Source organism: Seriola aureovittata, chromosome 5, assembly GCF_021018895.1.
Source record: "Seriola aureovittata isolate HTS-2021-v1 ecotype China chromosome 5, ASM2101889v1, whole genome shotgun sequence".
NCBI lineage: Eukaryota > Metazoa > Chordata > Actinopteri > Carangiformes > Carangidae > Seriola > Seriola aureovittata.
Genome location: NC_079368.1, coordinates 24,944,856 through 24,969,420, shown reverse-complemented (window position 1 = coordinate 24,969,420; position 24,565 = coordinate 24,944,856). Strand labels below are relative to the sequence as shown.

Sequence of the window (24,565 nt, the reverse complement as noted above, 5' to 3'; positions counted from 1 at the left end):
TGTTGTGTTGTATGTGTTAAATGTTTATTTCTGACAATGGCAGCATGAGCCTGGGTCACCTGATACAGAAAAGTAGGGCTACAGAGATTAAAGACATAATCATAAATTAGGGAAGCCTGGAAAAGGTGGAGACAAAAACACAGATGTATTTAAAATATTTATTTGGTAATCAAGGCTGTGGTTCTATTCATTCATAACATTATTTAGTTGTAAATTATCCTCTTCCAGTGTTTCATCATATGCCTTTTCTCTTAATTTTCAGACCTGATCTGTTTGCTGTTTATTTCCTAATTAGTTCTAGACTGATTTGACATACAGATGAGTTGCCAATTACAGATCATCCCTTTACGAAAACACTCTTAAAAGAATGTCTCTTTGACTGCCTTTGGGCTGCTGAAGAGATTTTCTGTCTAATTTACTTTTAATAGGAGTTCTCTCGCCAGCCCTCTGTGTCTCCTCTCCAGTGGGACATAGATGATGAATGAGGGAGATTGGGTCTCTGTTAGTCTAAGCCTTTTGTGCCCAAAACTGTAAAACATATTTTGAAAGGGAATTAAAATTGACTGTTTCACTGCCTCTTGTCACCAGAGAAGGATCAGCCTTTAAATTATGGTTAGTTGATCCTACTCACTGTGTGTTTTCAAGGCACACACACAAAGGAGGGAAGGAGAACAGAGGGAAGTAAAGATCCTGCAATTTTCAACTTTGAGAGGGTTCACACAGATGGCTTATGATAAACAATGTGGGACGTTCACATTTTTGCCAGATTAACTGAGTGTTTGTATTCTTTTGATTAATTTCTCATCTAATAAAACATCTTGCTAATTAAAACAGGGCCTTGAAAGTAAACCTTGAATGTTCCAGATGGTCTTTGACCCATAAGAGGGGAAGCGGAGTGCATGTATGCATGGTAATGCTTGCTTCTATCTGTGTGTTTTTGTAGCAGCATATGTTTTCATATGCAATGTTGTTTGCATATTGATTTCGTGTGCGTGGAGGGTCGGATGGCGTGGAGATTGACATTAGATTTTTAGCTTTAGTTATGGTTAAATTAATAGTTAGTTGTGGCACCACTCTAGTCCTTAATAAACATTTACAATCAATCTATGTTCATGCTGCATTTTCAACATTGTATAGAAGTAGTTAATTTTCATGCACTCGTTTAAGTCAGGTTCACTGGGGCCACTCATACTAAAATTGCATGCATGTATTTTATACTGCAGGGCACTAGTTGAAAGTGTCCAAAGAGCACAAGTACAATAAACTCAAAACCAACTCTGCAGCCTCTCCTCATTCTCCTTCTCTTCTCCTCCAAAGAAGCTTCCACTTCCCACAAATGACAGGAATGGCGGGAAGCACAAAAAACCTATTCACCACAGCTCAGCCCGTCTGGGGGAGCAGGGCAGATGTATGGTTTTAGGCCAGAGATGGTCTGTGTCTGTGTCTCTCCCTGTGTCTGTGTTGTGTTGGACCGCCTGTCCTGGAATGCAGAATGCAGCCTGTTTTCTGTTAGCCCTGTCTGATCTTGCTCCCCAACATTGTTTTCTTGCTGCCTCCATAATACACTGAGGGTCTGGTGCTAAGTGGCACATAAATACTGTGTTTGTGAAAAGTTTGTGCATGTGCTCCCATATGTTTGTGAGCATTTGTGCAAATACATGTGTTTCACTGCTACTGTATATACTGTTAGTAGCCACATGTATTTTTTCTCCTTAAATTATGATAGCGCACAATATTTTGCATTTTCTCCCTCATGTCTGCACTTCACCCCTCCCTGCCTGCCTCTCCTTTCCACATCTGAGCGTTTTCACTGGGTTTGATGAATGCTGGGTACAGCCACGTAGCTGCAGGCCATGTCAGATAGTCATTAGCTCAATCGGTCTGTTTCTCGACATCCTGTACTAGCAGGAGGACCACACAGTGCTGCAGTAACATGGCATGATCTTTGAGGAGATGAAGGATAAATAGAGCATGAGAGTGTAATATTAGAGGGCCAGAGGATGGACACTAAGACTTTAATCTTTGATGTGTATCTTAAATGACTCATACAGGGTGAACCACAGGTAGGGCCTGGAGCTGCTGTGGCTGCTTTATAGTTTTAAAACATGTTTTTAAATCTTTGCTCACATTGAGTGCCATATTTCAGCGCTTTTATTCGAAGATGAAAGTGTCTCTGTCACAATAACACTCTCCCTTCATCTTCTCTTTCTTCTTGGATGTCCTCCCCTGACTTACTGAAATTATCTTTTAAATTTCTTCCTCTCTTTTAAAAGAAATAGTTGGACATGTTGTAAAATTTGCTTATTTCACATTTTGTTTGTTTAATTCGTAAACAAACAGAAATATAAAAACTACAGTTTGTGCTGTAACTACTTCTTGGCTACGAACAGCCATGAGTAGTAACTTCTGTGTTGTTGTCACTGTGTGCACAGACACTTGGTGGACGGATAAACTGTTGTTCTTTATGCTAAGGTAAAATTATTGCCTCATCCACATTACTGTCAAACTATCCCGTTAATCTCATAGTTTTACATTTAGTAAAGCTATAGTAATGCTACGCCAAAGATAATTAAATAAAAGCTGCTTTGGAAACTGCTATCACTCCCAAATTAGGCTCATACTCTGCAAAAACTAAATAAAAATTCCAAATTCTTTCCTGACACTGTTAAAGGTTTGTTTACATTGGTGCCATTTGGCATTGGGTGCCACAGGAAAAGGCACATACACTTCTCATAATGTATTCTACATCAGTGCACCAGGTTTGCTCATTTCCCTCATTTTGTCTTCCCTGTTTTTGTCTCTGCTGTTTTGACCATCTGAGGCTATACTTGAGTCTTTCATTGGTTTTGAGAGAATTCAATCATGCCCTAGTAATTGTTAACAGGCACCCATCAAAACCAACCCAAGTCTTTGCCTTGTGCATTTTTCTACATCCTCAGTTTTAATTTTAGATTTATAGAGGGATAATTTCTATGGCAGCAGCATGTCCAAGCCCCCAAAGCCAGCTCGGTTGCTGTGTTCTGTGAGAGAAACATGACATTTGACCTAAAGTATTTGCCATCCATCTCTCCATTTGCCCTTCATCCCATTCCTCTGGCGACCACACCCTTTTTTCCCCGCTCCAAATGCAGCCATCGCAGCACGTTCCAGTCTTTCTCTGCCATTCCTTCTTACTAACCTCTCTTCCGCCTCTTATCCCCCAGCCCCACTGTGCCTCCTTACCAAGGGTGGGATAAGTGTGATTGGTTTTGTATGTACTCAATGTGCAGGGTTTGAGGGTGCTCAGATGGTAGTGATTGGGGTTGTTTTGTGAGACTGTGTGGAGGGTAAGCATCTTAGCGTGCTGTAGGGCCTGGCCAAAGAAACCACACAGCTCCACCAAGAGCACTGCAGTGCTCCTCTGCCGGGGATTTTGTTCTTTTTTTTTTTCCTCCCTCACTTCTTGTTTTTTTGTCCTCTTTTTATACATATTTTGTCTTTCTCAATCTCTTTCTCTCCTCGTTTCTCGTTGATCCCCTTTCATCTGTAGTTTGAAAGGGATTTGTACTTTTTTTATTCTATTCTTAGTGGTGTGGATGTTTCTCTGTTTTTGGTTCATCTGAGTTGTAAAAACAGATGTTTGCTGAAGATACGAGGCCCTGGCTGTTTCTGTTGGATCACACTTTCAAACTTGTACCAGTAAATCAACTTATTGTGGTTGAGTAGAGACAACTGTTTCTTAGGTTTAAATCAATCCCTAATTTAAATTTATAGGTCTTTTCATCGTGCTTCAGAGTGAATACCAATGAGGAACATTCTTTTCAAACGTTCAGCTTATTAATCATTAGACTACTGAATGCTGTGTGGCATTGTTTTTATGCCTCTGCACCGGTGACAGCCATGGCCGGAGGCATTTTGTTTTCGGGTCGTCTGTCTGTCCGTTCTATTCTCGTGAACGTGATATCTCACTAACACCTCGAGGCAATCCCTTCAAAGTTGCCACAAAGGTCCATTTGGACTCAAGGATGACCTGATAACTCACAAATTCATACGCTAATTACAACACAGTTTAACACAGATGTCTATTAGGATAAAATAATGATTTATGACATTTTATATCCAAATAGTTAAAGGTCAACTTCACTTTGACATTATCATTTTTTGCAAATGCACTTCTGGCTATTATTCAGTGTAACCTAGGAAGAGAGATTGCAACCATATTTCTTGCATTTTGGTTAGCTGGTGGAGGCATGCAACCACAAGGCAGTAATTCTAGTTATTTTTTGAGAATGACAACATTGAAAGTAAAATGAGCTTCAACCCTTCCTGTGCCCTGGAATATGTATTTTATTTGTTGAGAAAAACATCCCTTTTTGTATCTTTCTTTTTTGGAAGCGGCTTGAGAACAATTCCTTAACATTATAATTACAGTATGAGTCTAGTGTTCCCTCTCTTTGTTCCATCATTAGGACTAGCGTTTTTCACAGATGAGAATGAGCAGAGTTTATTAGTCTGGTTTTATCACTGTATGATGAGGCCCCTTCTGAAAAATGCTTGTAAAACACCAAAGCCCTCTGTAACGAAGAATGTTTATTTCTGAAGTTGCTCATATGCTGTCCATACATTCTCACTTACAGGAATGCCTTTTCTCCACTCATGCGGTTCAAATGATATGACGCCAACAGAGTCATCCTATATTCCAGTAACTAATTAGCTTTGATGTTATGGATATTGGGGTCTGGATAGCCTGTATTAAAATCTTGTCCCCTGTTATAGATATACTCATAAGGTACCAATAATCTGCTGTGTTGCCCACCCTCCCACAGAAAGTGTTGTGTCAGCTTGCTACAGAGGAGGACGATGCTGCAGCGCAGGCATTAATGAAGTGTGTGGGTGTCCCACCTAAAGAGTACCATCTCAAAGTCCTGAGGAAGGTATTGTCTCTTTAGTCTTGTTGGTCTCTGAATCTCGCCTGCAGTGATACTGTATATACTGCAAGAAATTATGTTGACATACTTTGTGTGTGCGTTGTCCTGCATTTCAGATGGTGGCATCGCTGCAGGAAAACATTGGGAAGAGCTGCAATTCTCTGGGCAACATAAATCAGAGGTACAGCACACTAGAAACTAGGACTGCAACTAATCATTATATTAATAATTTATTAATTTACTTAGGATTTTCATGTTTAATTGTTTGCTCTATGAAATGTCAAGAAAATTGTGAACAAATAATAATGTTTTCATACGTCTTGTTTTGTCAAACCAACAGACCATAACCCAAAAAAATTCAATCTACAGTGATGTACCACAGTGAGAAGCAGCTAATGTCAAATTTAAAAAGCTGAAACTGAAAATTGTTTGACATTTTTGTTTGAAAAATACCCAAACAATTTATCAGTTATCAAAGCAGTTGCTCTTTAATTGATTAACTGACAAATTGTTATATCTCTAGTAAAACATAGCTTCCGTGATAGATAAAGTCTTCCCCCACCAACATTATACTCAGCTTGAGGGTATGAGGAGAGGGGTATGTAGTGTTATCAAGATACAACTCTTAAGTCTATTTAAATCATTTAGTACATTTAGCTGGAAAAGATCAAAGCACATTAATTCTTAAGGCCCATAGGAGGTACAGATTCCTATCTTTCCTATCTTTGATAATACTTTGTCCATGTTAACCATCAAGTGAATGAATTTACACAGGTGTTCATGTGACAGCGTTCTGGCAACATCAGAAGCTTGTGTCCCTTTGGTCACTTATCTCGAGGCTGCTCCTCTTATTGGTGCACTGCTACAGCGGCCAGTGACTTGTGTCAGAGCAGCTCTAAGTGAAGATTTCCTGGATGCTCTGAGCTCTGCCTACTCAAGGTAGGGCAACATGGACGGACTCAGGTGTGGAGTCCCCTTTAGACCATAGCTGTGTCTGAAATCATTCTCTATTCGCTATAGAGCATTTTATTTATGGCCCATCATTTTATTTGCGGGACCAAATTTTGAGTGTGAAATTTATGCACTATTCAGTCCAGATGTGAAAATTACAGCTGTGCGACTCAGCAGCTGTCAGATGTTGCTGCAAAATGATGATAACTCGTAAATGTCCAAAATCTCAAAGTATTGAGTGTTTGTTATATAGGGAATAGTGAATGAGTGATCAGGGGAGGGATTTCAGACACAGTTTATGACTACAAAGTTGTTTCCAAACATATAAAGCTGCATGTGGAATATATGCAGTTATAAAATATATACAATAATATGTATAATGTAAAGTTATTAGAGCTGTTCTTTTTTTCAGCCAGGGTTTGTCATTGGAGGAGCAGGCAGTAGTCTCTCTGTGGTACCACAGCCTGTCCAGCCTGGAGGAGGCAGTGCTCAGTCTGCTGGAGTCTGTTCTTCCTCCCAACACAGGGTCAACACCACTGACGCTGGAGCAGCAAGTAGCACAGTCCCTGCTGGTGGGTCATTTTTATAATGTCTATGAAAAATCCCAACTTTAACAGGATAAAGTCATGAATTTCTGTCATGTATGTGATCAGATTTACTTTACAAATCTTGTTTTGTTCAACGAAGACATTTAGTTTACAGAGATATAGAACAGAAAACAAAAGTAAATCCATTTGAGAAACTGGAGCCTGTGCTGTTTGGCATTTTTTGCTTGAAATCAGTTATCAAAATAGTTGCAGATTAATTTTCTGTTGATTGACTAATCAATTCATCTACTAATTGTGTCAGCTCTAGTTTTATTTATAGGAGAAATGTATTGTTTTGTTTCAAACCAGCCCATGGAACCCATGCCTTAAATCTCACATTATATCTCATTTATTCCCATTGAACAACAATTTTCGCAGCATCTCACCAACTATTATGGAAAGGAAGTATTCCATAGTAGCCAAGTCAAAAGGCCAAAGTTTACTGTATTTGGAGAGCTGAGCATGTGATCAGAAGAGTGCAGCTAAAGTGTGCAAAAAAAATTCTAATATATGATCTGTGAAACTGTTGAGCTACTAATAATGGCCAGATCTTCACAGTCTGAGATGCAGTGAAATGTGTAGAATGTTGTGCCATTGCTCTGTGGCTTTTTCTGCAATTTTACTGCTGCATGAGTTGGCAGCATTTAAGACTGTTGATAAATTGGTGACATACTGCTGCTGGTAAATGGGTTTGTTATGTACATAGTTTGACTCATCTGCCCTGAATTATAGAGTCTCACATCAGAAAGCTTTGTAGCTTTTCTAAACTGTGAAACCAAACAGTTTGAATGTAAGCCCTGCTCATTATATTGTGAGATATGGAGTTGTGCTGTTTTCATATGCATAATTCTTGGAAACATTCCATTGCTTTTTTGGTTGGTCTTTATTGACTGTTTTTACCTGGCTGACTTGCACCAGTTGGCTTTGCTCTGCATGCATCTCACATCGTTTGGCTAGCTCTAAACTGCGTCTCACATCATTTGGCTTCTGCTACACAAACTTTACTGTGCTGGGTAAGAACTGAACTCTCTGTCGCTTGAGTCCTTGGACATTCCTCACTTCAAATAACTTAAGATCATGCCCAGTTCAAAAGCCAGAGGTGATTTTTGATTTGTAGATTGTTATGACTAGTTATTGAAGATGACGTCCTCATTACTACAGTGCAGTCAGCAAATAACAACAGTGACTTTTGTTCTTTTCACAAGGGTAGCTTTTTATCCCACATGGAACATGATAGACAAATTAGTGCGGCCACTGTGATAAGCAAGGATAACAATAATGTAATTAAATGTGTCACTGAAACTAGACGGTTCAAGAAAACTAAGACAAAACTCTGAAATTAGATACAACGTCTACCAGAATATGGACCCATCTCTAAGGTAATTATTCACTGGGAAGGCATGACATTAAAATACAGAGGAAGGGAGTAGATTAATCTATGTAGACATGCTTTCTCTGATTGTTGTGCCAAACTTCTGCGCCCAGTAATAAAGCACCTGGTGTGCACAGTTATGAATGGCATCCTGTTTACCTAAGTTACTGATTGCATTGCCTTCGGTGGGTATAAATGTCAGAGAAACTCGAGTGGGGAAAAAGAATTTACCTTCCTTCTTGCCTCATGTTAACTTAGGTCAAGTTTGTCAGTTGTGTCACTCCTGTTTTCCCAGAGTGATGGTCCACTTGAGCTGTGTACATAACAGGCTAGCAATGCACACTTTTTTAGTTTAGGAACTGTTCTCAAAAAATTAAGACAGATTGGCGCACACCGGTGTATGAATTAGTAACACTGCATGTTCAGGGATATGCCTGCCTGTTGATTACACTTGATTCCATCATCTTGAGTTTGTAGGAGCTACTAGGTTGGTAAGACGAGTTATGTAAACAGTCAAACTAATTCTATGTATGTATGTGTGAGAGAGAGGCAGAGAGACTGTTTACTTCTCTGTCCCGTCGTGGATCTATTTGTTTCCCTTCTCATCCATCTCTGATTGACCTCTGTTTTTATCACCTTGCTAGTTCACACGCACATGATGTATGCATGCAAACCTTCACACACACATGCCTTCAGTCTCCATGCTTTTGTTTATGATATTACATCTGGTATAGTGTGTCTGTCATTAAGAGGGTGGGTGGCATACGTTTAGGTTTCACTTAGCCTTCAGGTTGTTTGGATGTCAGATATGCGTTTCATGCGAGTGTCTGTGGAGTCTCTGTTGCCATACATGTGTTCAAGACCAAAAAAAAACAAAGGGGCATCTGAGCAGACTGGCATGTCTCTGTTCTCGCCTCCCTTTCACTCACTTGTTTAAACTGCAATCAAAAATGGGAAACATGAAATTAGGCTCACATTCCTCGTTTTGGCTTGTCCCATCCCCCTGTGATCCAATGAGAGACGCAGGCCCAATAACAATAAATACTCACTTCCTGGGCCTGACTGCCAAAAACAGGATGTTTGTTGTGTGCTGTAATTGACCCTCCTTGAAGTGTTAGTGGTAAGGTATGGAGGAGGACGCTAAAATAACCCATCTGTTTTCACTAGGGGAATCGTGACAGTTTGCACACATGCATGTACGCTGGCATCCAACCCACATATGCAAGTTGACATACATGAACCGAATGCCAGCGTATTGCTGATGCCCATCTAAACAGTTAAATGTAAAACGTGCTTTGTTTGTTTAATGCTGTTTTTTAGCCTGAGAGGACAAAAAAAGAAACAGACATGTCAAAACTGAGAATGAAAGCACTTTGTTTGTTGGGACATCGTAATGACACTATATAAACACTGGGTGGGGCTGTTTGTTCTTACTGTGACTGTAATTGGTCTGGTACTCCAGCACTTAGTCAGTTGCGCAGTTACAAACGTGCCTGGACTGGAGGGAAAATGCTTTTATAAAACCAGGTTAAAGCTAATATATACCAATATCGTATCATTGTAAAATACCACTTACCATTTCTAATTACTCACACCAGTGGCAGCTTTTAATTGGCTGTGGGCAAATGAAATAAATAGAAAAGCTCGCTCATGTCCGATTCTGGCCCTCCTTTTAATGTTTCTACTGCCTCATTACACCGCACGATTAAAGCCTTTAAGGTAGACCCAGACTGCAGACTACACGCTCTCCCCCTAAAGTGAAGTGCACATCCCTATATAAGAGTGTGGGAGGGGGATGCAAGGGAGAATAATTAGGGCTCGAAGATATAAAAAAAAAAAAAAAAAAAAAGGGAGAGGGAGGCAGACATGAACAGTACAGCTGTTAAATGTTTGCACTGGGGTGTTTTAGAATGTGTTAAATCTAAAACACATGATGAGTGTGCATTAGGAGAAGATGAGTGTGTGTGTGTGTGTGTGTGTGTGTGTGTGTGTGTGTGTGTTTCTTGTGAGAGTGAAGGAAGTAAGGATTGACAGAGTGGTAAACTGAGTGGTTAATGGGGAGAGTGAGAACTGAGGCACCAGAGCGTGGAGGTTTGTAGATGATGCAACAGTGACACCCAGTGGTCAGTTTTTAGGGCAAACACTTCTGCGCTCAGGATCGGAGTGGATTTTTTAGCAAGAAGCTTCAAAGACATGTCTTGGGGACCTCTGAGACTTATTCAAACTTGTTGAAAAGGAGCATAATATGTCCCCTTTAAATTGGTTATAATGGCAGCTGATTTGTCTGATGATTTGTATTTTTTGAACTTTCTGGATTGTTTGTGTTGCAGGAGTTTAACTTTATAGACTAGTAAGATTTGTGTTTTTGTGTGTTTCAGCCTAAAGCCTGTGCTCAGCACTGCTCAATATTCTTGGTTGTAAATGAGATCTTCAGGTGAGTGCGGGTGTGTCATTTGGAAGTTGCTGTGTGTTTGAATGAAACATGTATGATGCTGAAGTGTGCATTTCTGTATGTTTGTTTGCAAATTCTATTGATGTGTTGTTCGGGAATGCTACATATATTTGTGTTTGTGTCTCTGGCAGGTCTGTCCTTAAGCAAGCAGAAGGAAACGAGTGTGTTAAGTCTCTTATCCAAACCTTTACCAGCTGTTTCCTCAAGGAAGTGGTGCTGCTGCAGCCTCAGGTATTCCTTGTTGTTTCAAGAAAAGATCCAAAAGTCTGACATGAATCAATTAATCTGCTCATTATTGATTAATCTTTTGGTTCAGAAAATATAAGAGAATTGAAATTACTTGTTTTTCTTCTGACCAATAGTCCAACACCCAAAGATATTCAGTTTATTATCAAGTAAATCAAAGAAAAGATGCACATTTGAGTGATTTTTTTTTGTTTGTATGTTAAACAAATAGTAGATTGTCGGAGTTGTTGCTTACAAATTTTGTTTTGATTAAGAGTATAATCGTTTCTGCCCTGAAATTTCTAGATTATAAGAGGTCTCCTAAATTGATTATTTGGTGGAGAGACAAAATAAATATCCATGTTTTCTTGTCACTGCTCAAGGTTTTTGCCTGTTGAAGTCTAGTGTGGTTACAACCAGCAGAGACACAATACTAAGCTTTTTACTTCTTGGACCCTAATCTGTCACCAAACACTTTTATCTTTCATATATCAACATATTTGGGGCCCAAGGCCAACCGTTTTTATACTGCAGTTTTAATAATGATAATACTGATAACGTTGTAGGATTTTAAACCTATTCCTTTTAAGCACTCAGTGTCACAGAAGAACTTCACCGATTAATAACTTTTATAACTTTGAAATTACCACTGATTCTTATCCACCATGTGCCCTGGAAATGAATGAATGGTTACTTTTATGCTGCAGGCTTAGATGCACACATAGGGCGATGAACAATTTCCTCCCCTTTGCAGGCAAAATCACTTAACATTTGATGAATCCTCCACATCATTATCACTTGATCTCCAGCAGGGAGCTCACTGCTCACACTACACACACCACGATTCACACCTCTGCCTCGTAGACAATAAATGCAAATCGCTTTTAAATCATCAATTTGTAGGTAATAGCTTGTCGTCGCCCCCCCCCCCCCCCCCCCCCCCCACAGATTCTCTCAGATATACACAAGTCTGTTGTTGTATAGAGCTCCTCCATCAACACATTCTGTAACTGTGACTGTAGGGAATTACTTGACATTCGCATTTCAGCCATTACTGGTAAAAGCCAGAAAACGGATATGTAACGACGCAGGTGTGATGTATGACCTGCTACACGGTTTTGTGAATACAGCCCAACTCCTTTTCACCTCAATTAACCAGTAGATGGCAGTGCTACTGTGTATTTACAGTAGGCTCGGTTATAATGGCTGTAGTCACACTGCACTAAACGCTACCTATTACACGCTACATTACACATTAGCACCTACTGTATCACCATTACACAGCCTCCCATTCAAAATGTCATTTTTCAGGCTTTCAGAGCACGTTGATGTATGAGTTCAAGGAAAGTGTGATATACATTTATGAAGCTCAGTAAAAAAAGAAAAAAAAAGTGCTTTGTTTTGTTTCAGAAGTGTGTATCTTTGAAGACCTTCTTCCCTCAGTCTCCTCAGAGTCTGTTGCTCCCTCTGTTGACCCTGCCGTCAGGTCAGTGTGTGGCCACACTCCTGCTGTGTGTGTTTTTGTCTGAAACACTGTATTGTGAGTATGAGTGTATTCAGGTATTCTTTAACTGTGTGTAAACAGTGTTCCTGCTGCAGAGTGAATGGGCTCTTGTGTGTCTTGTTCCTGCTGATCAATAATAGTTAGTTAACAACTTTGTTCTGTATTTTATGTCTAATATAAAAGCTGACATGAGGTGGGACAAAAGTGAAGCTTACATATTCTCAAAATACTATATTCTCAAAAATATGTGGAATCTATGCAGAAGTATAATGTGTTGCCTGTTTTGTACAAGCTACTATTCATTGTAAATAAACGAAGCCATTGATCGTCTTACATAAACATACTAATACACTTTTTTATTCCTCTCATTAAGAAGAGTCAATATCATCTATACTGAATATGTATTACCACTGTTTATGTATGAGAATCTTTACTAGTGAAGGGATGCACAGTAGGTGAGTGCAGGGACACAGAGGAGCAGAGCTTATCAGTGTGTGCCCAGACTGGCCTGTAGGCAGAAATGATTTACATGAATGGAGCCATTTAGGGACACACTGGAGCCAAGCCAGAAGTCTGAGTTAATTATTACAGTGTGTGTGTGTGTGTGTGTGTGTGTGTGTGTGTGTGTGTGTGTGCGCGTGCGTGCGTGCGTGTGGTGAAGGGCAATTTTTCACCAGAGGTTGAATGGAAATGGTACTGTGAAAAGTAGAAGATTTTAGTTTTTATCATGATTTGTGCTCCCTCTGAAAAAGTTATAAATTAATACTGAGCATTGCATTGTTAAAACATCGCCTGAGGGGAAGACCTGGATCAAGATACCAAGCATTTGAAAATGTTTGTTAGTTAGCTTGTTAGTCAGTTAGGTGGGGTTGTAGTGCAAAATGTGGTATGTCGTAGCAAAGTTATTTTTAACAGACAATGTGGCATGTGACAAACACCACTCTGGCCCTTTAAGCAGTTAAAAATAATAGCCGGAAAACAGGAAAAAATAATAGCAAGCACTAACAGAAGTTCATCCAGTTGCTTGCGAAATACTTGTACCTGATATTTGGAAATATGTCAGTTAAAGTTATTTCACATGCAGAATCTTCTTCTGGTACCCTCTGGGCAGAAGTATCTTCACAATCTTTTGTGTGTGTGTGTGTGTGTGTGTGTGTGTGTGTGTGTCTTTTATTTGGAAATTTTCTGCATCTTAACATGAGAATGGTTAGACATTTTGGGAAATACTCCTATTGGCTTTGTTGCAGAGAGTTGATTAAGATGATTGATACCACTCTCATGTGTGGACAGTAAATATGAAGCTATTGCCAGTAACCGGTTCGCTTCGCTTAGCATAACAACTGGAAACAGGAGAAAACAGCTAGCTCAGCTGTGTCCAAATGTAACAAAATCCATCTACCAGCACTTCCACAGCACATTATGTCTGGTTAGTTTAATACATATGAAAATAAACCTGAAACAAGCTTTTTTAATACCAAAAATTCTCTGTTTGCTGGATTTTTGGTCTTGTATGATAGTTGGTACAGATTAAACAAACGTGATACACACGTTTCTGTGTTTCCAGTCTTCGTGCTAAGCTAACTGGCTGCTGACTATCCTACAGATATGAGAGTGGTATCAACCTTCTTATCTACCTCCTGGACAGAAAGCAAACAAATATATTTCCTGTAATCCTGATTATTTTCTTTAACACTGACTAGTTAACTGGCTTTGAATAATGTGAATACTAATTGATTGTACAAGCTTCTTATTTGTGCTACAAGTAATCATAATGTCTGTGTATCTGAATCTGTTCTTGCAGAGATGCCACAGGAGGCTTGGAGACATCACCTGAACTGGCTCAGCAGCTCATTACAGAGACTGACAGAGGAGGAAGAGGAGGGAGACGGCAGCAGTGGCACCAGGTTAGAGTGAGAAAGGCTCGTAGAGAGAATGCGTTAATGTGTGTCTGCTTCCACCACCCTACTGAATGCCTGTGTGGTGTTCATATTCCCATTAGTTGCTGTTGAAGGGGTGGTTAGTCAGATATTTTCCTCTTGCATCACAGCAGAAAGGTCCTGGTGCACTGCACGGCTCCTCCAAGCGCTCATTAGAGACTATTAGCTTGGGAAAGAGAGAGGTGTGGAGAAAACAAGTGTTGGAAAGCCCAATAAGAGTGAGAAAAGGAATGCAGAAGAAGAACCAGAGAAGCAGGGAGAAAGTGGACAGAGGAAAAACATATTAGCCTGACATAGAGAAAAGCAGAGAGTAAGCAGCCTTGGTTAGACGGATTTAGAGAAAAAAGAGGATAGAGGACGCGGATAAAAAGCAGAAAGCAGTTGATGTCCTCGAGATGGAGACAGCTGACTTGATACCCTCCAGCTGCGGTTTTTAACAGGGCCCATTATCCCCACCACTGCTCCTTTCTGGAGCTCCATGCAAAATTCCCAAAACATTGTTCCAAGCCAGCGGTGGGAAAGTAGTATGTTGTGTTGCTCTGAGCGAAGATGCAGCTGCCAGGGCCCTGCAGAGGGATGTTGCTGGTCGTATTTGGGAGCCAAGGAGGAAGAGGGGGAGATGAGGAGGAGAGCTCTAATGATGGTATTAGGGAAATTTGAGAGAGAGATCTATATCACTCTTCTAAGTCATAGCCTCACTGTTGCAGCTGTGTAGCTCTGTTTCACGCTGTCTGTCTGCCTAAATCTCAGTCCATCTTACATTCTGGTACACTTTTACATTTCACAGTAATCCATGACACTTGTGAGCTTTTATTTCACTTCTTAGTTTTTAATTTCAGCAAAGGGAAATGGAATGCACAAAGGATCAAGGAAATATTTTGCAATTTTGCTTGAAAAACTTGAAAGACCTATCGGTTATTACACTGAATAGTCATCTCAACTCTAGTCACGTCCTTCCTTTTGCTGTCCCACTTTCTGTGCTGCCATCTCTTACTCGTTTCTGGCAGGACTGCATTCCACATCTTGCAGTATTGGGGGAATAGACAGTGAAGTGTTGTACATGTAAATAGACATGCATGATAAAGAGGTTCTATTAGGGAAAACAAATTTTAGGGTGGAAATGCTATAAAAGGATAAAACTGACGCTCATCACTGTTTTCTGATTTTTTTTTTTGGTTTTTTTTATGTGATGAAATATCACCCATTGAAAGAGCCAATCACAGCTGCCCCTTCAGTGTGATGTCACAGCTGGGAACGAATAATGAATTTCAGTATCTAACTCTGAATCAGATCTGTATAAAAGCTTTGTCTTTCTTTGATCATCCACTGCTCCTGTCAGTTGGGGTGGGACTAATATTACTGGCAGCCACTCAGAGTCATGGCTCATTAATAAAGCTCTTGTGATGTAAGTGACCCCAAATGGCCTGTTATTAGGGGGTTCGTGTGGCACACTGGAAACCAAATGGTTTTATGAGAACGTTGGTGAAAAATATCACAGATTTGTTTCATAGAAGAGAATAGATACCTGTTAGCCTCATATGCTTGGTAAGTCCCAGTGTGATGCCGTGTTTGTAACTCACCATTACAAACTGAAATTGAAAACAAGATAACTGATTTGACAAAAAATCCTTACCACAAGGTCCACTTAATGTTTTTAGTCACAGCTTTTCAGTCAAGCCTTGACATGTGGATTGACTTTGATCAGTTGTCGTGTAGAAGGTTTCCTTGTTATCATGTGGCCTAAGTATAAAATTTTGGACACGTGAAACTCCATGTGCTGATGAAGGCCACAAGATGCATCTGAAAGATCTGAAAAAAAACAAATGTCTGGACTTTGTGATAAGATTTCTTTTTCAGTCAAAATGCTGTTTCCGAGGGCAAGAATGGATTTTAACCTCAATATAATTGATGATTTTTGCTATAAATTTTTCAGTTACTTTCTAATTGCAGTCCATACAGCTTGCGCTCATGTAATTATGTTCTCTGGTTTTCTGCAGTGTCATTTGTCATTTCCACAGCAGCAGCACAGAAGAATCCTTCAGATCCCATGTAGCTGTAGTGCTGAATGTTGTTTCTCCTCCTGTCTTGTAGGGGGCACCACAAAGTATTCGAGGCCTGGTTCCTGCTGGTTCAGTGTGCCCACTGGGTGCAGGTGACTGTCCAGCTGCTGGGAACATCAGGGCATGAAGACTGTGGCCCCCTCCTGTGGCTGCTGACCTTCTACCACCACCCCACCAACAGGGGGCACCACAGAGCTCTACAGCTGGTAAGATAAAGTTATTTTCTTTTCTTTTTTTTAGGTGTTTTGTAGTCATGCACTAAATTTGGAACAGGCTGTGTGTGTGTGTGTGTGTGTGTGTGTGTGTGTGTGTGTGTGTGTGTGTGTGTGTGTGTGTGTGTGTGTGTGTGTGTGTGTGAGTGTGTGTGTGTGTGTGTGTGTGTGTGTGGCAATATATTATTTATTATTTATTATATAAATGTAGTCAGAGCCATTCAGTTTGGTTTATGACAAAATGCCTGCAAAACTCATGACATTCCCATCAGCTTGAAGTATGCTTTCTGTTTGATGCTAATAAGCAAATTGTAGCATGCTAAAATGCTAAACTAATATCTTAAACATTAAATATGCAGCATAGTAGCGTTGTTACATGCTATCACTGTATACAGCCTCAGTAAGCTGCTAGCATGGCCAAAGACTCTTAAAATTAGTTATTATCTTACTGTGTTGTTGCCGTTTGCATTAGCAATGCTGCTAAACGATGAAAAACAACTCTATATTCAGGATTATTTGATGTGACTGGGGAAAGCAGTGGGTATATAATCTCAGATACTCTGATTATATCATGCACAGCAACATAACAATGTGGATGCTCAGTTATTTGCTCTTGGCAGGTGTGTCTTCAATGAAAGCCACAGAAGAAAAACAGAGAAAGAAGAATAACACATTAAAGAATAAATTATGGATGACCCCTATCTGAGAGCGAGAGAGTGAGACAATGGTCGAGAGAGAGTGATACAGATGAGGGAGGGGAGCTGGGTGAAAAGGGTGATGTAGTATTGATTTCTCAGTGACTGTCTGGCCAGCTGGCCTGAGTTTCATCTCCCTGTCTCCTGTTTGTCCGCCTCCTCTCATAACCCTTTGAGAATTGCTTTTGTCGCCGCCGTTTCTCCCATTACATTAATGTTCAACTCACACAGGGTTGTATTTGTTCATCATTTGTGAATTATTAATCTATTGATTTTTTTTTTTTAGTTGCAGGACGGATAGTTTAACCAATGCTCCTTGATTCCAGTGTGGTCTATAAATAAACATCTGTCAGCTGACCTTAAATTATCGTATTGACTGTTTCCAGGTACATGTCAGAGAAGCGTGGGACCACCTACGCTCCCTTTTCTTGGACTTAACTCATCCACTTTCTGTTGACCACCTGCAGTCAATGGTCACTCTGCTGTCACCACACCCTCAGCAACCATCACCGTTTCCATTATTGATCCTCAGCCTCTTAGTCAGCTTTGCTGTTTTCTCCCAACAATCGCTGAGTGGATCAACACAGATTTTACAGACGGTGAGGAAACAATCAGTTATCTTACATACATTTTGTTTTCTGGTCTGGATGTACATTAAAGGTTCCATTTAAGTGAAAACAAAAACTACAGCATCTATATTATATTTTTAAATGCAATATTCAAATAAATGTGACATTTAATACACAACAGTACACACACTTTGGGAAATTGGGGGGAAAAAAAACACACTTTTCTTTTATTTCAGGCTAAATGTCAGTAGAACTCTGGTGAATATTAACTGTTAGTCAGACTTTGATTGTTAGTGGTAATTGTGGGTTTTCAACATGTTCTTTATACAAAGTCTCTCTTTCCATGTACACCAGATGTTTGAATGTCGAATGGGCTCTAATTGCTTAGATGTGGATGTATTATGAAAGACACAAGCATGAGATCAATTCAGTTTAATTTGAAGTGCATTATCTGGAATTATTCAGTATGCTGTTGACTTTAGTAAAATACATCACAAATAATCAGTCGCTTTTCTTTTTGAAATAATGCCTTTTCAGATAGTAATTTTGCTTTTCCTGGTAAACCGTTTTGACCCTGTCACAGCCAATGTCTTTTTGTCTTTGCATACGTGTATGTGTGTGTTGATCGGTCCAGGTGGTGGATCAGTCTGGTCTGGTTGATGAAGCAGCATGTGTTCTCGACTCACTGGAGCTCAGACTAAAGGAAGGAAGCTGCTTATCAAGCGTCACTAACAGAGTTCATCTCAGGATCAAGGCACTTCAGAACACACTAACACATATGCATGCAGCATAGAGCCCTGCTGAGAACCCGAGCACACGCCTCACACACTCTGAAACAGGTGAGCGCGAATACCCACACACACACACGTGCACACACACAGACAGACATGCATTAATACAAATAAGCACACAGCAGTGAGTTCATCCTCGGCAAAGGGGTTTTTTCAGGGCACGTTTGCAGAATGACAAATAGCCACGCTCTTGTGTAGATATGCTCGATACAATGACAGGAGTGTGTCAAAACAGCACAGGGAGGACAGATTATGTGGAGAGGCTACAATTATATGCGCACACACACACACAACTACATGGCCCACAAGGACATTTGAGGAGTGACAGATCACACGGCAAAGAAGCAGCAGCGCGTACAATGTGTCAGAGTCCTCCCACTCATATAATTGTCTCACAAAATAAATCCTTCACGCTACACATGCTGACTGCAAGACATTTAGGTCTGAAGGAAAGGAAAACCGAATGCTTGTTATCTTTGTATAGATTCTCTTTGTGCTATCATATGTGTATATGAAAGGCATATTCCAGTAGTACAGAGTATATGCTAAAATGTGAATAATGAAATGTAATGTCACTTATTTTTGTGTGTACACTTTATTGTTGTTGACTCTCGGTCATTGGTCAAAATTTGTCATTTTGATGCAAGACATTTAAAATGTAACGTTTGAGAAGGATAAATGGTGTTAAACAATTTGACAAAACCGAAAAGTCCAAATATGATCTTCCTCCTCCCATCACCTGAGCAGAGGAGAAAGATGTAGTTGTTTTCTTTACATATACATTTTTTTAATTGATCATTAGATATAGCTGTCAACACAACAAACACCTGCCAGACTTCATAGATGTAAATTTATATTGTAGCATAAAGAAACTTTGAAGCAGAAATCTAATATCTAATTTTCTGCTGTGGTTTGTGAACAAACAATATGCTTGGATTTCACTCAATGTTATTTTAAGAATGCATTAAATAACCAATGTTTAATTTAGTAATGCAGACGTGTGAAATGAAAGGCTGGCTATGACATTTTGCATATAAAATCAGTGTAATCGGCACTAATTTTGCTTCTGCAGTGATGGACTGAGCTTAAAAAAGTCATGTATTTATTTTAAGAAAACAATTTTATTTTAACATTCAAATTTTCACTTAAAATGATACAGAAAAAAAGCTACCATTATTATTTTCCACACAGCACTTTTAAAACCATCATTTACACATTTAGAATTCCCTGAACGTTGTTGATGATGTATGTTCCAGTGTTGTTATAGGCCAGAGTTTAGTCATTTGTTATGTATAAAACATTATTCACCTGGAGGTATTTCCAGTCTAAACTCTTAAGAAACAGATCATGACTTCAGACTAAACAGACATGAACTCACACCCACACACTCACACGCAGAAACTAACTTCAGTTAGTTCACAGCAGCTGAGGTCAGAGGTGCAGTGTCTTTATCCATGAAATAGTTCTCTTTCCCCCCATTATCTATCATTCTGAAACAAGAGAAATGATGTAATTTTTCGGTTTTACCACAGCAATAATGATGTCGACAACACTGTAGCTCACTATAAACAGCTTGGGGCACACTAGCTTTTTCTTTAGACTTGAATGAACAGAACTGCTGTTCTCTAAACCTTGCCAGTTGGCCTTGGCTGTAGAGTAAGAGTGCAGCCTTCTGGTGTTCACACTGCTGAGTGATTCTGCAGCATCCCCTCTCCTACAGAGGAAGAGGAGCTGAGCGCTGGGCTGCCCCATGTGCCAAACTCCCGTCATCTCCATCTGTATTCAGCAACCTGGAAGAGAAAGATATGGACAGATTGTAGCATTACAGAACATTTGGTAGATGTTTACAATCCTCTGGCTGAGCTACTGTTATCTACCTGATGTGAAAACAAACACAGAATACCATTTGAGTTCACCAAGACAATTAATCCAGTTTTTAGACAACGGACACTGGATTTCTGAGGCGAAAACCAATAGTTACCAATCTGGTCACGATAGATTGACAGACACACTTTTAAATTCGGTAAATAAAGAATTGTGACCAAGAAAAGTACTGAGCAGGATATTCTACAGTAAACAAAAAATCTTGTCATCGCCCTCTGGTGGACGAACAGTGTAATGCTGACATCTTACTGCAAATATAGATTAGGAGTTCCCGTGCTGCAGTTTCTTGTTAATAATCTGCCAATATATAAGATAATACCTTCCAATTTTTGGCTGCAGCTAACATTTATTTCATTATTTGTTAATTAATCAAAGAAATCATTTACTGATTAATTGTTTAGTTGATAAAATGTTACAAAACAGCGCATCATCTTAAAATAGCTTGTTTTGTTCAACACTCAAATATACAAAACAGACAAACAGTAAATCCTAAAAACAATTAATCGATTATCAAAATTTTTTGCAAAAGATAAATCCATAATAAGCTAATAGCGGCAGATAATAATGGCCCAACTATTCAACAGCTCTAATAAGTTGCAAACCCATCAGAATAAATGTATTTCTGCCACCAAATAATTATACTCCTGGAAAGTTGTCAGTTTTCTGAAACTCTTTGAAACTAATGAAAATTAGATATCTATTAAATGGTTCATTTGAAATATAGTGCAATTCTTCAGACACCAAAGTACAAGCCATGTGAAAACTGTGGTGCCACCATCACTTTTCAAATCCTAAAGAGAAATCCCTAATAACTGTATGTAAACTGTGAGAAAGGAAGGAGAGGTCTGATGTGACCAGCGGTTTGTTTCCGGTTCGGTGGTGAGTGGACTGGACTCCTGTTCCTGCTGAACTGAGCCAGTGGTTCTATAGGACTGATTATCAGCTCAGTAGGCACAGGAAGCCAGGCCCAAATCTCTGCTCTGTCTTTCTCATGAAGCACTGGCTGGCCGTGAACACTTAGGTTTTCTTCTTCTTTTTTTTTTTTTTTTTTTTTTTTGCCGTGTCTGTAATGAAGCAAAGAGCAATGCCAGCTCAGGCTGCATGTCAGGCAGCGTTCCGCTTTGCCGAACCCACAAGAAACCCCACTACTGTAGGTTCATTTGAACTGTTGAGACAGTTGGATTACGCTAGATGGTGAAAGGTGTGGTTGACATGGTAGAAACCTCACCACCGCAGTGTCAGCAAGACCACTGCGGAATGGTAAGATCTATCCAAAGCTACTAGTACACTGTTGGCATAAAAAAAACACATCTGATCATAAATATCTAACTATAAATCCATCAAAATCACATTCCACCACCTTCAGTGAGGAGCATGTACACATACTGCATTAAATAAAATTGAAAAAGTTACCAACATGAACTTTGAAATAGAATGTAATTCAACAGCTCCCTAAAATATACTTGACATTAAAGAGACAATCAGTCCAGTTTAGTTGCATGAAGAGAAGAAGGTGTGGGTGGTGGGGGCTGAATAAGTTTATTTTTGGTGTCTATACAATGTTGCTTTGTCCTTTGATGTGCAGAGCACCATTTCCCTCCCATTAGAGTGTAATAAATCACCTTTTAGATACGGGCTCTGATCGCAATTCCTCTCTTTTACAGGCCTTTGATGGTCATTACTCTTTTAACAGGCCCTAAATATAGGTCTAAAAATGGCAGGCTCCACATGGCCCTCATTTCTAATTCACACATCTGTCCTCGTTTAGTCGCCATTTTGTCGTTGTGAATATAGAGCGCTATAATACCTCCTCAAGGCTCATTCTGATTGCCAAAAAAAGACTGACCAGTTTTAAAATACATTTTCAGCCATCTGTCACTGTTTTGATTCAATCCGTCCAGAACAGTATAGCTTTGCATTACAATTAGATGGTATGAAACTCTGGCAGACTACGCCCACTTTCATAGCAAAAGTTATATACAGTAAGTTACTGCAGATCAGTATTTTAAACTCGCAGATCTTAGTCACATATGTTTCATTCTTTGCATGTCTTCCAGCTGCAGATATTGACAGATTGGGTGGTATCTGGTGAGTCGAGTAGGGCAGGACTTAGACTTTCTGAGATCCTTTTTGTTTGGTAGGTAGATGCAAATGGAGGGTGTTGTATAGAAGTTCCAAAACAAATTTACTTCTTGAGACATGTGAGACAGACTGAGATTTAGTGGTCATTGTCTCGACAGGCAGTGCAAGGTAAATAGAAACCTGCATGATAAACTGGCTCATATTGCCGAGACAGTTTTTCCTCAGTTTGCATTGTTTTTTGTTATAAAGCTTATCTTGACTGATTTGGGAACCGTCTCTCACTACACAGAAACAAAGCATGCTGTGTGACCCAACTGAGAAAGTCTTGCTTTTCTTTATTACTGGGTGTTTTATAGAATCACAGCTTTCTGTTTCTACGATCCGTGACAAAACAATAGAAATGTGTATTGCACAGAAAATCCAGGGAGAAGCAGCTAGCCTGGTTCTGTCCAAAAGATAACAAAGCTCACAAATAAACAAGTTACCGTATTTCTAATATGTTTAATCCAAAAACCCGGAGTCTTGTTGTCACTGTGAGGTCGCCAAGCAACCAACATAGACTCCGGGAAGTCATTGTGTCCGGCCAAGAAACAGTTCTGCTAGTAATCTTCCATAAAACCAAAAAGTTGTTTTTACACTTTGGGTTTTTCTGTGGAATAAACAAAGATATAAGTTGTGGATTAATGAGCTTTAGAGGTGCCACTTCCTTTGGAAAGAGCCAGACTAGCTGTTTCCCACTGTTGTCAGTCTCTATGCTACGCTAAGCTAACTGGCTACTGCTTCCAGTTTCATATTGAAAGAGAGTTATGAGAGTGGCACCAAACTCTTCATCTAACTCTCGGCAAAGATAAAGGGACATTCGCTAAAATGTCACTTTTCATTACACATTTTCCCACAATGCAGAGCAACAAGAAAATTGAGGAGATGCTCACAGCTGGGGAAAAAAATGGCAATCACAGTTTAAAGTTGCAGATTGATTGACGTCCAGCAGTGCACATATATAATAATTTCCTGTTAGTAAGTTACAGTGAAAACAGTATATATATATATGTATATATATATATATAGTATGTAGTATAACTTAACACAGCATGTATCTACTGTACGAAAGAGAAATAATGTGGGTATGAAGTGATGATGATTAGGGTGATGATGGCGGCCACTGCTCCTGGATTGACGAAATATCTGTCGGCAGCATTAAGCAGCTTTTGGGTCTCCCCAGGCCTCATTAGTACTAGAAGTACAGTCTCTCCCCTGAGGTACTTGGCTCTCACCTTCGCTAGAACTACAGAGCGTGCAACTGGCATCATCTGCAGGATTATCTTTTATACTACGTAACTAAAATGAGATAGAGACGGAGGGGGTGGAAGTACAGAGCAAGGAAGGAAGATGAAAGACGGGAGAAAGAACAACAGACAAAGCAGAGAGCGTAGCGTAACGTGGCGCTCATTAGTAATGTTGCTCGGTGTTTTGAATTCGCAAGGAGGCTTGTGTGTTTAATTCGTCTCGGTGAGAGGGTCTCATTGGAAAGTTTTACAGTCAAGTGAGGCTGGAAGATAGGAGAGCTGTTTCTGCTGCGGTTGGAAGAAGTTGAAGAAAAATATAGGATAAGGCGAGAGGGAGGGGAAGAGTGAAATGAGATAAGAGAAAGATGGGAAAGGTGAAAGAGGGTGCGAGAAAACAGAGGACAAAGGGGCAGGAGTTCTTTGACTGAAATGTATAAGCACACATTAGATAATTAAAGTGGGGAAATAAAGCTCAACTGTACACACACACACAACCTCGCCACTGTAAAAACTTAGAAGAACATTTCTTTTCTGTTTCTTTCACACCCACTCATTGTCTTCCTTTGTCTGCTTGTCTGGGTCATGCTCTCCTCAGGTGCAGAACTTAGCCACTGTGAACAAAGAGGAAATCAATCACTGTTCACCAATCAGCTAAGCTCTGTGCCTGGCTGGAGAGAGGATACAAAAAACTGACTGACATGTACATGTACGCGCACACACACACACACAAAACATCCATAACAAGACCCTCTGGCTCCCTTCATCATCCTTTTTCTTTCTCCACACTTCCACATCATCAACTCCTCAAACACAATCACACACACTCTTAGATAATCATGTCCTCTTAAGTTTTAAGTTTCTGGGGGACGAGAGAGAGAAGCGTGCATGTGTGTGTGTGGGAGGGGCTCTGGTTGCCATAGCAGCCGGCTGGGTCAGGGCTGTGTGGTAATCCCTGGCAATGTGATTTTATCATAAGTCACAAATCAGCACGCCAGGAACCCTCACAGCCCAGACATGAAAGAACAAGATCTCTCTCTCTCTCTCTCTCTCT

General features: G+C 39.9%; 2 protein-coding genes across 10 annotated transcripts in view; one reads left to right on the top strand and one right to left on the bottom strand.

Moving 5' to 3' along the window:
* Positions 1-24,565, top strand: part of fancc (FA complementation group C) — a 36,965-nt gene that overhangs the window by 8,926 nt on the left and 3,474 nt on the right. For 2 of the 3 annotated variants that reach the window (XM_056375765.1, XM_056375764.1), the window contains 11 exons: positions 4,806-4,913; positions 5,024-5,088; positions 5,682-5,846; positions 6,271-6,430; positions 10,196-10,251; positions 10,401-10,500; positions 11,905-11,980; positions 13,800-13,902; positions 16,027-16,201; positions 17,289-17,501; positions 18,106-18,310. In XM_056375765.1, coding sequence (XP_056231740.1) covers positions 4,806-4,913; positions 5,024-5,088; positions 5,682-5,846; positions 6,271-6,430; positions 10,196-10,251; positions 10,401-10,500; positions 11,905-11,980; positions 13,800-13,902; positions 16,027-16,201; positions 17,289-17,501; positions 18,106-18,264 — 1,380 coding nt within the window. In that variant the 3' untranslated portion in view covers positions 18,265-18,310. The remainder of the gene's footprint in view (positions 1-4,805; positions 4,914-5,023; positions 5,089-5,681; positions 5,847-6,270; positions 6,431-10,195; positions 10,252-10,400; positions 10,501-11,904; positions 11,981-13,799; positions 13,903-16,026; positions 16,202-17,288; positions 17,502-18,105; positions 18,311-24,565) is intronic. The other variant, XM_056375766.1, reaches the window with a different exon arrangement.
* aopep (aminopeptidase O (putative)) overlaps positions 18,839-24,565 on the bottom strand; it is an 84,092-nt gene continuing 78,365 nt past the window's right edge. For all 7 annotated transcript variants that reach the window (XM_056375757.1, XM_056375760.1, XM_056375759.1 and 4 more), the window contains one exon: positions 18,839-20,052. Coding sequence is in view for 1 of the 7 variants with exons in the window: in XM_056375760.1 (XP_056231735.1) it covers positions 20,029-20,052 (24 nt within the window). In the remaining 6 variants the exon portion in view is untranslated. The remainder of the gene's footprint in view (positions 20,053-24,565) is intronic.